Source organism: Microtus pennsylvanicus, chromosome 7 (assembly GCF_037038515.1).
Source record: "Microtus pennsylvanicus isolate mMicPen1 chromosome 7, mMicPen1.hap1, whole genome shotgun sequence".
Lineage (NCBI taxonomy): Eukaryota > Metazoa > Chordata > Mammalia > Rodentia > Cricetidae > Microtus > Microtus pennsylvanicus.
Genome location: NC_134585.1, coordinates 42,763,667 through 42,777,295, shown reverse-complemented (window position 1 = coordinate 42,777,295; position 13,629 = coordinate 42,763,667). Strand labels below are relative to the sequence as shown.

At 38.3% G+C, this 13,629-nt stretch overlaps 1 protein-coding gene across 1 annotated transcript in view; it reads left to right on the top strand.

Annotated features, from left to right (window-relative positions):
- Lmbrd1 (LMBR1 domain containing 1) overlaps positions 1-13,629 on the top strand; it is an 85,443-nt gene that overhangs the window by 30,187 nt on the left and 41,627 nt on the right. Inside the window, exons 4-6 of the mRNA XM_075980560.1 lie at positions 5,141-5,238; positions 6,771-6,838; positions 13,446-13,534. Of these exons, the coding sequence (XP_075836675.1) occupies positions 5,141-5,238; positions 6,771-6,838; positions 13,446-13,534 (255 nt within the window). The remainder of the gene's footprint in view (positions 1-5,140; positions 5,239-6,770; positions 6,839-13,445; positions 13,535-13,629) is intronic.

The following is a 13,629-nucleotide window of genomic DNA, read 5'->3' as shown; positions in this document are numbered from 1 at the left end:
TGTAAAGTTTATTGCCTTGTACCTGCCTACTGCTATTTCAGCTAATGTCTGTGTAGCTTTGAAGTAGGCATTCTAGTCGTCAGTTGCTAGACAACGTGGGAGTAACAACAGAAATTGCCTAATCTTTTTTCCTGGTTATTTAATTATCAATTATTCCTATTAAAAATAACCTTGTATTGTGAGCTGTAGAATAAATACTATAAAGAGGGAAATAACAACAAATATGAACAAAATGAGTATTGTTCACTGTACCAATTCCAAGCTGATGCTCGCCAACAACTATATTCACCGTTCTGTATTCTCAGTGCGAATACAGGAGAATGCTGAGTGGCTTTGCTTTTCTCTGAATTTATCTCACTTATCTCTTACATTTAACAAAGTAGCTGAGAAATTAGCAGTGTGAAAAACAGCCCTTATGTTGCAGTTTCTCTGCATCAAGAATCTGGATGCATCTCAGCTGGGCCTCCTGCAAAGATGCTAGGGAGCTGTCTGTGGGTGAGAGTCCTCCTGAGCATCAGCTCCTTGTACAGCAGCTTTTCTGTAGGCCATACTACAGCATGACAGCTGGGGTCTCTAGAAGAAAGAGAGGGACCGGGTGGTCAAGATAGAAGCCAGAGTCTTCTGTAATGTAATCTCAGAGTGACTTTGATTACTTTCTTTATGTTCATCCCAAGAGTTGAGATGTTGCCTCTTTTCCTTATTGCAATATAATCTCCTTAGAATAGGGCTCTGCATTTTTATTTAGGTGTATGCCTAACTCTGGAGTGAAGGCTGAAGCATATTCACGGTGCTTAGTCATGGAACACATTATCTAGAGTCTTTTTCTCTGGATGGAGAGGATCATTCCACTTAGGGGTTTTATGTCTTTTAAACGTAATACATGCTACATAGATTAATTATTAGTTGGCCAACTTTGCATGTTGTAAAAAATCAGAATTGGTGAAGATGGTGGCATTTTAAAAAGTTCTTTGCTGCATTTGATTTGCTCTTCTCTCATTTAGAATTCTTCAGGCAACTTGCATTGATACAGGCCTGTGATTTTTCTCTTATCTTATTCTTGTCAGGTTTATGTATGAAGACTCAGGTAGCTTTATAAAATGAATTGAGAAACCTTTCTCTTGGAGAATGCCGTGGATCACAGAGCACAGCATGGCTTCTCCCTTCCATATCCTGTGGGTTACTAATTACCAAAGGGAAAAGGCAGTTTATACCACCATTTCTGGTCTCTTAATGAGTAGTCTAATATCAGCAGTAAGTTATCAAGTCATTCGATATGAAACCTTCTTAACTGTGTGATGGTTAATTCTTAGAAGCTGTTTCGGAATGCTTCCAGTAGAGGGTGCGGCATCGCTTTCACCCTCTCCCTTGCACAGGGAGCAAAGTGTGATTCCTCCCTGGCTGTTGTTTTGTTCTCATTCCACAGATGACCAGGAAATAGCAGCTATCACTACAGCTGGAATGGGAGGCTGGCCAGGGCTGGTATGTTTTGTCATAAGAGTCTAAAATTCATTTCTTCTCTGCTCTTCATCCTCAGCTCATAGTCCCTTAAGATCAGAACAAGTCCAAAATGACACTGGAGTTCTTTTAAGCCATTGTGTTATCAATTTCAAACAGGAAGCAGGAGAAAGGGAACAGAAACTGAAAGGAATATAGGTATTGGGAGTGTAGCTCCCCTGTGTTTCTTCAGCAGGATAAATGTTGAAGAAATTTGAAAATGTTCTTATTCCCAGAGTATAGTATCTTTGTACTTTGACCCTCCAAGTTTAAAAGTTTTGTGATGACTAATTATCCTTAGGGTTGGGGACTGGACCTTGGCAGGCCAGGCAAGCATCATACCACCGGGCTAAATCCCTGTGCTTTTTTTACTTTAACTTTGAGACAGGATTTCAGTAAGCTGTCTAAGGTGTTCTTGAACTTGATTTGAGCCAGATGGGGGATGAGAAGGAGCTTGAATTTATGATCTTGGTACTTCAGCCTCCAAATTAGCTGGGATTACAGGTCTATGCAGAAAGACTTATCTGTTACCCTTTATCATAGTGCGTTGGGTTAAAGGTTAACCATTTTACTGGTAGTCAGGAGGAAAACATTCTTGAATTTGAATACTTCAAGAAGCCTGGTATATTTAAGTCCATTTTACATGTGCTGGTCTCTAGTAACACAAAGCATTTACAAGGTGGATTTCTTGCTTTTTGTGTATCTAAAGAAAAAGAGTGTGAGAGATTAGCATGTGGTCTTTGCCAGTCTCTCTCTGTTTGCTTGTTTTGCTGGTTCATATATATTAAATTTATTTAAATTTCCTAAGAGATCATGAGTTTAATTTGTGTCAATTTCTATGCATGTGAGATTATTTGTTAATGTTATCTTTGATATTAATAGGCTTCTTAGCCCAAAACCTGCTTACTGTAATTTGGTAATGGCAGTCTTTAACCCAAACACAAGTAAAAGTACACTTTATAAAGGTGTTGGGATTTATAGGGTGTTGAGGGTGGAGTGAAGGAGGACGTCCTTTGCCAACGGAGTCCGAGGCACATCTTTAAATGAAAGTTCTGGTTCATGACAGTATAAGAAACTTTTTTTTGCTTTTCTGTTTATAGATATAGAAAGATGATTGAGAGATAGAGGAATAAACGTTAATTTAGTTCTACCTCTACAGTTTAGCATTTATAAGCTAAAGGGCAGAAATCCTGATGAAGGGCACTGAAGAAAAATAACCTGATAGAGAACATGGTTTAGCCTGGGATTTCAAGAAACTAGCATTTAGGGAAGGTGTCTGGTGTGTTTTGGTTCAGGGCTTGTTTTATTCAGTATAAGTGTTTTGTGGCCACTACCTATAGAGTACAATCGCTGCAATTTTTTCTGATTCACTCGCGGAAAGTCTTTTCCTCTTGAATTTTCCTCCCAGTCAGTCTCTGCCCTAGACAAGTTTTTTTTTTCTTTTTATTTTTCTAATTTCCCATGAGACTAGTATGGCTACTTTGTAGAATTTCTTTATCAGTCATAGAACATGTACCTTTGGGTTCAGGGCTTGTTTTATTCAGTATAAGATCTGTGAACTTCATTTGTGTAACACTGCCCGGCTTGCTGTATGTCTTTTGTATGAATGTATAATCAGTCTGTTGGCGGACATCTGATCTTTTCCGTTATTTTTAACCATTGCAGATAATTTAGCTTGATTGGTTTGAGTTCATTGTTGGTTTACTTAACATTTTCCTGATGATCGGGTCAATAAGCGTCTTTAAGTGTCCTTTTGGTCTCTGTGTGTCTGTTGTCTTTTGGTCTCTGTGTATCTAATTTGTGAGTGGTGTATTTCAGTTAGTGCAGTGATTGTAGATTCATCCATGTTATAGTGTATGTGTAGTGTATTTGACTAATGGTCGTTCTGCATATATGCTATATTGTACTTCATTGTTTGTCTATTAGTGAACCCCGGGTTATAGCTGTGTTTTTGCTATTATAAATAATGAAGCTTTGTGCATGGAATGCAGTTATGAAATAAGCCAGACACCATTTTTTAATTCTTTTGGATACATATACAAAAGAATAATTTTCACTCATAGTAGTTGTAACTTTCAGAGTTTGAGAAATCATTGTAGTGTTCTCCATGGTGACTGTACCATTTCACATTCCACAAGAGTACACAGGTTCTCTGTGTCCTTGTCAACCTGTTATTTTCTCATGTACAGTCGTCATTCTGAGTGTGTGAGCAGGTAGCTTTGCTCTCTTGTATGAAGGAATATGATATCTACTGCTTGGTAACTGGTTTATGAGGCTGTTCTGCTATTATTTTTCTTGAATTTATGTCTGTGCAAAAAAATGCTGATGCACAGATTGGAAAAACAGGTTTGGTGGATCTTAAAGTCTCCAAAAGTTACTTACATTGTTTTCTTTACTTCATAAATGTACTGGATCTTCATTCATGGTTTAAGTTTTCTATTAAATTAAATATTTTACTATCTGAAAATATTTCAAATATAATATTATTTTAAAGCAGAAAAATAATTCCTGCCAAATGACTCTGAATCTAGTTTTACTGACTTAATGCCATTCTTACCTTTTCTTTACTTTATTTAATTTAAGATCAGTGTGCTAATTCTATGTATTTATATTTAGCATAGAAAAATTATTTCTATAAAATTATAGTATTATTTTAGCTCAGTCTTTACTTGCCAGAGTGGCTGGTAAATATTGGGCTGGAATGAGTTCAAAAGTTAATTGAAATGAGACAGTGTACAAGTCTGTGTACTGTACACATAATAATTGAAATGAGGCAGTGGACAGGTCTGTGTACTGTACACATAATAATTGAAATGAGGCAGTGGACAGGTCTGTGTACTGTACACATAATAATTGAAATGAGACAGTGGACATGTCTGTGTACTGTACACATAATAATTGAAATGAGACAGTGGACAGGTCTGTGTACTGTACACATAATAATTGAAATGAGACAGTGGACAGGTCTGTGTACTGTACACATAATAATTGAAATGAGACAGTGGACAGGTCTGTGTACTGTACACATAATAATTGAAATGAGACAGTGGACAGGTCTGTGTACTGTACACATAATAATTGAAATGAGACAGTGGACAGGTCTGTGTACTGTACACATAATAATTGAAATGAGACAGTGTACAAGTCTGTGTACTGTACACATAATAATTGAAATGAGGCAGTGGACAGGTCTGTGTACTGTACACATAATAATTGAAATGAGGCAGTGGGCAGGTCTGTGTACTGTACACATAATAATTGAAATGAGACAGTGTACAAGTCTGTGTACTGTACACATAATAATTGAAATGAGGCAGTGGGCAGGTCTGTGTACTGTACACATAATAATTGAAATGAGGCAGTGGGCAGGTCTGTGTACTGTACACATAATAATTGAAATGAGACAGTGGACAGGTCTGTGTACTGTACACATAATAAGAACCTGCATGTTAGCTTCCACAGTTGCCATCATTAATTTTGTTATACATTGCCTGGAAGATAACTTGTGTTGTTATATATTATTCTAATCTATTTGTTGATTTATTGGGATGGAAAGAGGACAGGCTGTTTGAATACTAACAGAGTTAGGATTACAGGACATCAGTTTGGTAAATTTGATTGTGCCATTTGTTGTTCATCCCTACAGCCTTGTATTCTGTTATTCTCTTCTGTGTGTTCTTCTGGATCCCCTTCGTCTACTTCTACTATGAAGAGAAGGACGACGATGACACCAGTAAATGCACTGTGAGTTGTCTCAATCGAGAGTGGTCGTCTCAGTCAGAGATTACTTCCTCGGTTTTCAAAACATGGCATGACTGTACTTGACTTTATTCTAGTTCTCATTTAGACCCTAATAACTTAGATGATACAGGAAACTGTTTATTTTTTCTGTGCTTTGGCTTGGCTCCCTGTCTCTAACTTAGAGGTTAGAGTACCCACCATAACCTTGCTGTGAGAGTTGGGTAAATTAACTTATATAAATGCTCAGAATAGTGCCTGCCATGATAAATGTTGTACATAGATTTGAATCACACACACAAGCTATGTGGTGGTGCTGCACATCTGTAATCCCAGCACTTTGGAGAAGTAGGCAGGAGAATTGCAAGTCTGGATACACAGTGATTTATAACATATATGTGTTTATATAGTTGTTAGATATTTATATTTTATAGACATAAACATGTATGTGTTATGCCCAGATCAGTGAGGTCCCCCAAAAATCAACAAGGAGACCGGAGTTCTGTATGTAAAAGCAAAGAGCCTTTATTTTATACAAGTTTGCAAACTCAGTTTATCAGTGTGTCCAATGTATTGGAATAATCAGAGAGCCCCGAGCTTAGTTAGAGTTGGGTTTTTATAGTAGTAAAGGTGGGGGTGAGGGACTTCTAAGGTTCAGGACCCCTGATTGCCTGACATTTCTCTAGGGTTGTCTCCGTGAATGTGTGCTGGCAGGTGATCCCATCTACAACAGTTGGAACTTTAGGAATTTCCTTTGGATGGTCTGTTCTTGGGTGGTGTCTGGGTAGTCTCAGTTTGTGGTCCTTCCTGCAACCAGGTATTGCCTTAGGGTAAACTACTGAGACCCAGGCCTCCATTAAGCTTATCAGGGTCAGGCCCAACACTAGCAAGTGATAATTGTTGGAAGTTAAGAACTTCCTTTGGGTGATCCATTTCTATTAAGCTAATCATGGCTGGATCCTATATATGTTCATACATAAGACTATTACTTATTATTAGCCAGACATGGTGACACATAACTTTAATCCCAGCACTTGGGAGACAGAAGCAGGCAGATCTCTGAGTTTGAGGCCAGCCTCGTCTACAGAATGAGTTCTAGGACAGCCAGGGCTACACAGAGAAACTCTGCCTCTAAATAAATAAATACATACATACATACAAGAAGCCAAACAAAATATTGCTTATTTTTCCATTGCTTTTGGTGATTGCATTAAGGGTATTTATTATAGGTGTTGAGTGTTATTCATTTTGGGGAATATTTTTCTATTTTGACAGTTTCACCTTTATGTATTCAGCATGTACTTTTCAAAAGGTCTAACCATTCCAGATTTTAGAATCTTGCAAAGACACATAAGATGCAAAAACCTGATTATAGTTTTCTTTAAATTTAATTTGAAGGCTTTTCTGTTCAACAATTGAAACTTTGTGCTCTTGATTTGAAATGTATATTTGCTATGAAAGAGAGCATTATTGTATTGTCATAATACCTCTGTATATAAAGGCTTGCTAAGTGATATGTTTCCCCCCTTGGCCTCTAGCAAGTTAAAACGGCGCTCAAGTACACTGTGGGATTTGTTGTGATTTGTGCACTTCTTCTTCTTGTTGGGTAAGTCTTGATTTTTCATTATGCCAGTGGGAAATAATGGGATAATAGTAACAAAAGGTTCAGTCAAAAATTTAGGCAAGGAAAAAAAAAAGGAAAAGAAAACTAAACAAATGACCTTTTATGTAATCACTGTGTGAGGACGCAGTGAACTCTGGTTGTTGTGTCTAGTCGTTTCACACATCTCTGCATGTACCTTCTGTTATTACTTTTTATACAAACACATTTGTGTTTTATGTATTGTATTTTTCCCATTCCTGGGACGTTCCATTATTAACACTCCTGCTGCAGTGTTTTGGGTGACTCCTCAGGTCTGGGAGTGTGCATTCATTCCTCAGCTGATGATGGCAGGCCCTTCTTGGAGGACAGCTGTTCATGTGACTGAGCTCCCAGGACATGCGTGGTGTTCGCATGTTAAAAACTAAACGTTAGTGCTCTTATGTTTGACCTTCCTGCCAAATCTTTGTCAGTGAGCTCCTTTCTGAATCCTTTCTGAATCCTTCTGTCTTATTTCAGTAGAAATGTCAGTGAAGTTTCACACATGATTTCTGTCCTTGTTTGTTGTAGACTTTTGCCTTTGTTAAAATAGATCTGATCATTTCACATTTTTATAGCAAAATAAAATGGTCCTTATTTGCAACGATGCAGTTTTTAAAAAATTGCATTAAAATTCTTCTGATACTATAATACAATTACATCATTTCCCCTTTCCCTTTCATCCTTCCAAACTCATGTGCTCACATTCTGTTGAGAGCATACATTAGGTGGCAATATGTACCTAATTTTTGTTTATAGTTAATTTGGTGGGTTTTTAATAAAATAAGCTTTATTCTATCTGTAGGATTGTTTTGCTTTCATGTCTATGTACCTGTGTGCCTGGTGCCTGGGGCCCAGGGTTTGGGACCTGGAGCCTGTAGAGATCAGAGAGGGCATTGGACCCTGTGGAATTGGAGTTATAGACAATTGTGAACATTCATATGGGTGCTGGAAATTGAACCCAGATCCTCTGGAAGCACTCTTAACCACTAGCCATAATTTGGTGTTTTATATTTCAGTAACTAACCTAAAATACTTTAAACATTCATTAGATGCAATTGTGATGGGAATGAGATCTGCTGTGGCTTCTGTGACTCCCAAGGACGATGGAGCATATGTTTCCCATTCAGTTACATTCCTGGTTTTTTTTTTTCCTGTCTTGCTGGGTCATAAAAGGGGTGCATTGAAAGACCATGCATTCAAGCTTTTGTTACTTGTTTTAGCTACGGAATATACTTTCACAAGCCCCCTTTTCTACTAGAGAAAGCCAGTATTTATGCTAATTTTCTCTGAAGACATGAAAGTCTTGTCACATAGCCTGTTACTTAGACCAGGGGTCAGCAAACTTAAGGGGCAGATAGGAAGTAAATGCTTTAGACTTACAGTGCAGTTAGTTTGTGTCATTTGTGGGTCCTTTTGTAGCTCTGGGGTAATCATAGACTCAAAAAGCAACAGTAAAACTTACAGTTTCATAAATACAGTCACTTAATATGTGGCAGATCCCTGATTTAGAATGTGACTGAGAACTACCAATAAAATCACCTATCCCTACAGAAACCAGTGTCCAAAAATCATGAATTAAAGACTAGTAATGTTTCAATTATCTAAGACTGTGTTCTTCTCAGTACCAGATGTAAAGATTTGAATGAGGCATGTATGTCAGTTAAGTGATTTACTAAACTTTTGAGAATTTTTTTAAATTTACCTTTTGTTTTCAATACATCCCCTCTGCAGTTTCTTCTACTTCACTCCTTCCAGTCCCCACCCTCACCTTTCCTTTTCCCCACATTCACTCCCCCTCCTCCTCTTCTCCCTTCTTTTCTACTTCCTTTCAGAAAAGAGCAGGCTTCCCAGGGATTACCACAGCATAACAAGATACAATAAACTCGGCACAAACCCTCATATCAAAGCTGCGTGAGATGACTCAGTAGGAGGAAAAGGGACCCAAGAGCAGACAAAAGAGTCCTAGACACTCCTACTACCACTGTTAGGAGGGACTGCTAGAGAGAGTGTGTGTGTGTGTGTGTGTGTGTGTGTGTGTGTGTGTGTGTGTGTGCGCGCGCGCGCGCGTGTGCGTGCGTGCAGAGACCTAGCTGGGATCCCTGCAAGCTCTGATTGCCGCTTCAGTCTCTGTGAACCCTTTAGCACTGTGTAGTTGATGTCTGTGAACTATGTTCTCCTGGTGTCCTTGACCTCTCTGGCTCCTACAAAAATACCCTGGTTTCTTTTCTTTTTTTCTCTTTCTTTCCTTTCTTTCTTTCTTTCTTTCTTTCTTTCTTTCTTTCTTTCTTTCTTTCTTTCTTTCTTTCTTTCTTTCTTTCTTTGTGTGTGTGTGGGGGGAGTTCAAAACAAGGTTTCTCTGTGTAACAGCTCTATCTGTCCTGGAAATAGCTCTGTAGACCAGGCTAGCCTTGAACTCGACAGAGATCTGCCTGCCTCAGCCTCCTGGGTACACCACCACTGGGTCCTAGTTTCTTGGAAATGGGTTTCCTACTGGCACATCTGTAATTTGTTTCGCTATGGTCTGGTGTAGGTTTGACATTTGTTGGACTCATCATTTTTGTAGCACTGCGGGCTTGTGTCCATGCTAGATCTTGGGGCTAGAAATGAAAGTTGAGGGTCTCTGTTCTCAAGGTTCACACATAGGACTCATGTAAACAAGTGAATTGCAGTGTTTAAGTGCTCTAGTGAGAGATGCACACGAGCTGTTGGTGCGAAAGAGCAGAAGTTTACTCTTCTCTGTGGAATCAGAAGACTAGCAATGAGTGGCAATTGAGCTGAAATTCAAATTGCTCGGTCAGTTAGTTACCTGAAGAGAAAAGGCGAACGGCATGCAGACTGCAGTAGTTTGCTCATGCTGCCATAGCAGAGTGCCACAGACCAGAAGGCTTAAACAGTGGACATTTCATTTTCAGAGTTCTTGAAGCAAAAAGTCTGTGATCAAGATTTTGGCAAGTGTGGCCTCTGGTAAAAATTCTGCCTGACTCACAGCCACTTCTTACTATACCATTTTTTCTCTTCTATGTGGAGGAAACTGTTTGGTCTCTCCACTTATTTCAAGGGTACCAGTCTTAAGGGACAAGGACCCCACTCAGCTGAAGAATGACATAAGAAGTATGTGACTTTAAACCACCTTTCCCCTCAAACTAACCAGCAAACAACCAACAGACCACAATGGGATGTTTCCAATGATTACACGGACCACTGTCACATGATATCAGACAGCTATGTAGGCTCTAAGCCTAGTGTGCACTGTTTAAGGAATAGTGGATTTTCTCTACTTAGCCATGAGAAGACTGGAGATGTGTGATTGTGACTCCAGGAAATTTAATATATATGACTCTGACTCAAAAGTTACAGCTCTATGAAGGATGTGAGGACAGGGCTCTTGGGGATGGTGTTTGAGAAGTGATGTAGTAAAAGGTAGCAGGGTCAGCCAGGTAAGCATCTAGTCGTTGAAGTGAGTAAGGATCTCAAAGAGCAATTCCTCAAGAGAGCAAGAAAGAACAGGATGAGCCATTGGGAAGAGGGAGAGACGTGATGTACTAGTCGAGGATAGGAGGTGAAAACCTTGTCTTTGATTGCAGTAAATTCATCTTTTCAATTTCATATCCCAGGAAGCCATTGGTTAGCATCTCCTTTGCCTCTTATACACTGAATTAAGATAATTCAGTAAGTCAGCAGAGTGTAGAATGTTTTTCCTAAGCAGCTTTTTAGGTTTATTATTTTAAGTGATGAGAGAGAGAATTCTAATCTTACTGTGTTCCCATTCTGTTTGTTACTGTGCCTGTGGAAACTGGGGTGCTCTGTATTCGCTGTTTTTGAGAAAGGCAAATTAAGAAGATCCTGATTTGACTTGGCTATATCTGTCCTACTAAACTATAATTCTCGATTGCCAAAAATCGTCATTTACTAAATCCTGATAGTCAAAAATTAACTGCTTTTGTCCCCAAAAACTAATATATCACATCATTATTTGATTTTAATTGCCTGTTTATTAATTTTTGAGAATTTCACACAATTATATTTCACCAAATTCACTCCACAGTCTTCACCTTAACTCTTCTTATATTTGTCATATATGTTCTAATCGTAGTTAAAATGAAATTTTTTATAAAATATTTTTCTATGCTCACAACAGAAAATTTCAAAATATACTTTGTGGTCTCTAAAGAAAAAGTTATGCCAGACAATTGAGTTATTATATCACTACTTCTTTCTTGCTTATTTTTCTGTTAAATAAATCTTAGTAGTTAAATTAATTATTAATAGTATTGATATATAGTATATAGAAGTTATTTTTTTAAAGCTATTCTTGACTTCTGTTTGATTTTATTGCTGGACAATAAATGAACTTTTTACATTTATGCTTGTGCTTTTGAGTAGTTACTTTTCTTTCTCAGTGTGATAAGAATTGAAGTCTTCAAGATTAAAAAGACTCAAGGCAATGCAAATAGTTAGAATTGCCCCCTAAAAGGTGGGAATTGAACTTGGAGCCTTGGTATGCTAGGCAAACCTTGAGAAACACTGTACCACTGACCTATACCTGCAGCTGACTGGTTAGGAATTAAATAGCCTGGCGTATATATCCCATTCATCTTTTCAGAAGAACTGGAGTAAAAGTTAGAACACTAAGGTTTAAAAGTAATTGCTGTTTTGGGAAAATGTTTTCTATACAGATACTTTAACATATCAACATATTCATTATTTCTTCTATAAAAACTGCACACACCTTACTGATTTTCTTATAATTAAATTAGCTTAGGAAGGAAGTATGAGAGTTACCTTTTGCCCAATAGAGTGGTTTCCCATATATGTTTTCTTGGGACATCTGCTTTTTACCTGAAAGTCTTGATGTCTTTGTTTGTTGTTTGGGGCTAGAAAATAAATTGACTATTCTGTTTTCTATTTGTTTCTTAGTGTAAGCTCTTGTAGTTGTTTCTGTGTGAGTGTGCTCCTCTTGCTTGTAGATTAGAAAACAAAAAACAAATGTATTGATTATTTGTATTGGGTAGGATCTTGAAAGATATTGAAAAGAAGAAAAACAAAATCCATCTTTAGTGTTACTGTGTAATATTTACTGTTTATTGTGATGCATTTTATTTCAGTTTACATATAAATATTTTGAAATGATTGTATGTATTTATTTCTCTGCTGATTCACCATAGAATTTTTCTTATATCATGGTTCAGAATGAATATGTGATACAGTTAGTACACAGATGAGAAACCCCCAGGCCTCTGTGTTGTACAGGTTAGTATACAATTAGTACATAGATGAGAAACCCCCAGGCTTCTGTCGTACAGGTTAGTATACAGTTAGTTCATAGATGAGAACCCCCAGGCCTCTGTGTCGTACAGGTTAGTATACAGTTAGTTCATAGATGAGAAACCCCCAGGCCTCTGTGTCATACAGGTTAGTATACAATTAGTACACAGATGAGAAACCCCCAGGCCTCTGTGTCATACAGGTTAGTATACAATTAGTACACAGATGAGAAACCCCCAGGCTTCTGTGTCATACAGGTTAGTATACAGTTAGTTCATAGATGAGGAACCCCCAGGCCTCTGTGTCATACAGGTTAGTATACAATTAGTACACAGATGAGAAACCCCCAGGCCTCTGTGTTGTACAGGTTAGTATACAGTTAGTTCATAGATGAGAAAACCTCAGGCCTCTGTGTTGTACAGGTTAGTATACAGTTAGTTCATAGATGAGAAACCCCCAGGCCTCTGTGTCAAACAGGTTAGTATACAGTTAGTTCATAGATGAGAAACCCCCAGGCCTCTGTGTCGTACAGGTTAGTATACAGTTAGTTCATAGATGAGAAACCCCAGGCCTCTGTGTCGTACAGGTTAGTATACAGTTAGTTCATAGATGAGAAACCCCCAGGCCTCTGTGTCATACAGGTTAGTATACAGTTAGTTCATAGATGAGAAACCCCCAGGCCTCTGTGTTGTACAGGTTAGTATACAATTAGTACACAGATGAGAAACCCCAGGCCTCTGTGTCATACAGGTTAGTATACAATTAGTACACAGATGAGAAACCCCCAGGCTTCTGTGTCATACAGGTTAGTATACAGTTAGTTCATAGATGAGGAACCCCCAGGCCTCTGTGTCATACAGGTTAGTATACAGTTAGTACATAGATGAGGAACCCCCAGGCCTCTGTGTCATACAGGTTAGTATACAATTAGTACACAGATGAGAAACCCCCAGGCCTCTGTGTCATACAGGTTAGTATACAGTTAGTTCATAGATGAGGAACCCCCAGGCCTCTGTGTCAAACAGGTTAGTATACAGTTAGTTCATAGATGAGGAACCCCCAGGCCTCTGTGTCATACAGGTTAGTATACAGTTAGTACATAGATGAGGAACCCCCAGGCCTCTGTGTCGTACAGGTTAGTATACAATTAGTACGTAGATGAGGAACCCCCAGGCCTCCTTCTGTACAGGGTTAGTTTTTGGAAAAATTGATTTTTCTTTTAAAAATCTTGAAAATTGAGTTTCAGACCTCTCAGTTTTCTATAACTTCCTTTGAGGCATTTAAACAGAGTTATCTTTTCCTTTAGTGCTTTTGTGCCACTGAATCTTCCCAGCAACAAGAATTCTACCGAGTGGGAAAAGGTGAAGTTTCTGTTTGAAGAACTTGGCAGCAGTCGTAAGTATTGAAAACATTTTCTCAAGTAATTCTTGTCTTGTGTTCTTTGGGAACTTAGGAAAATTAGCAAGTTTTTATTTCCCTAGGAACGTGAC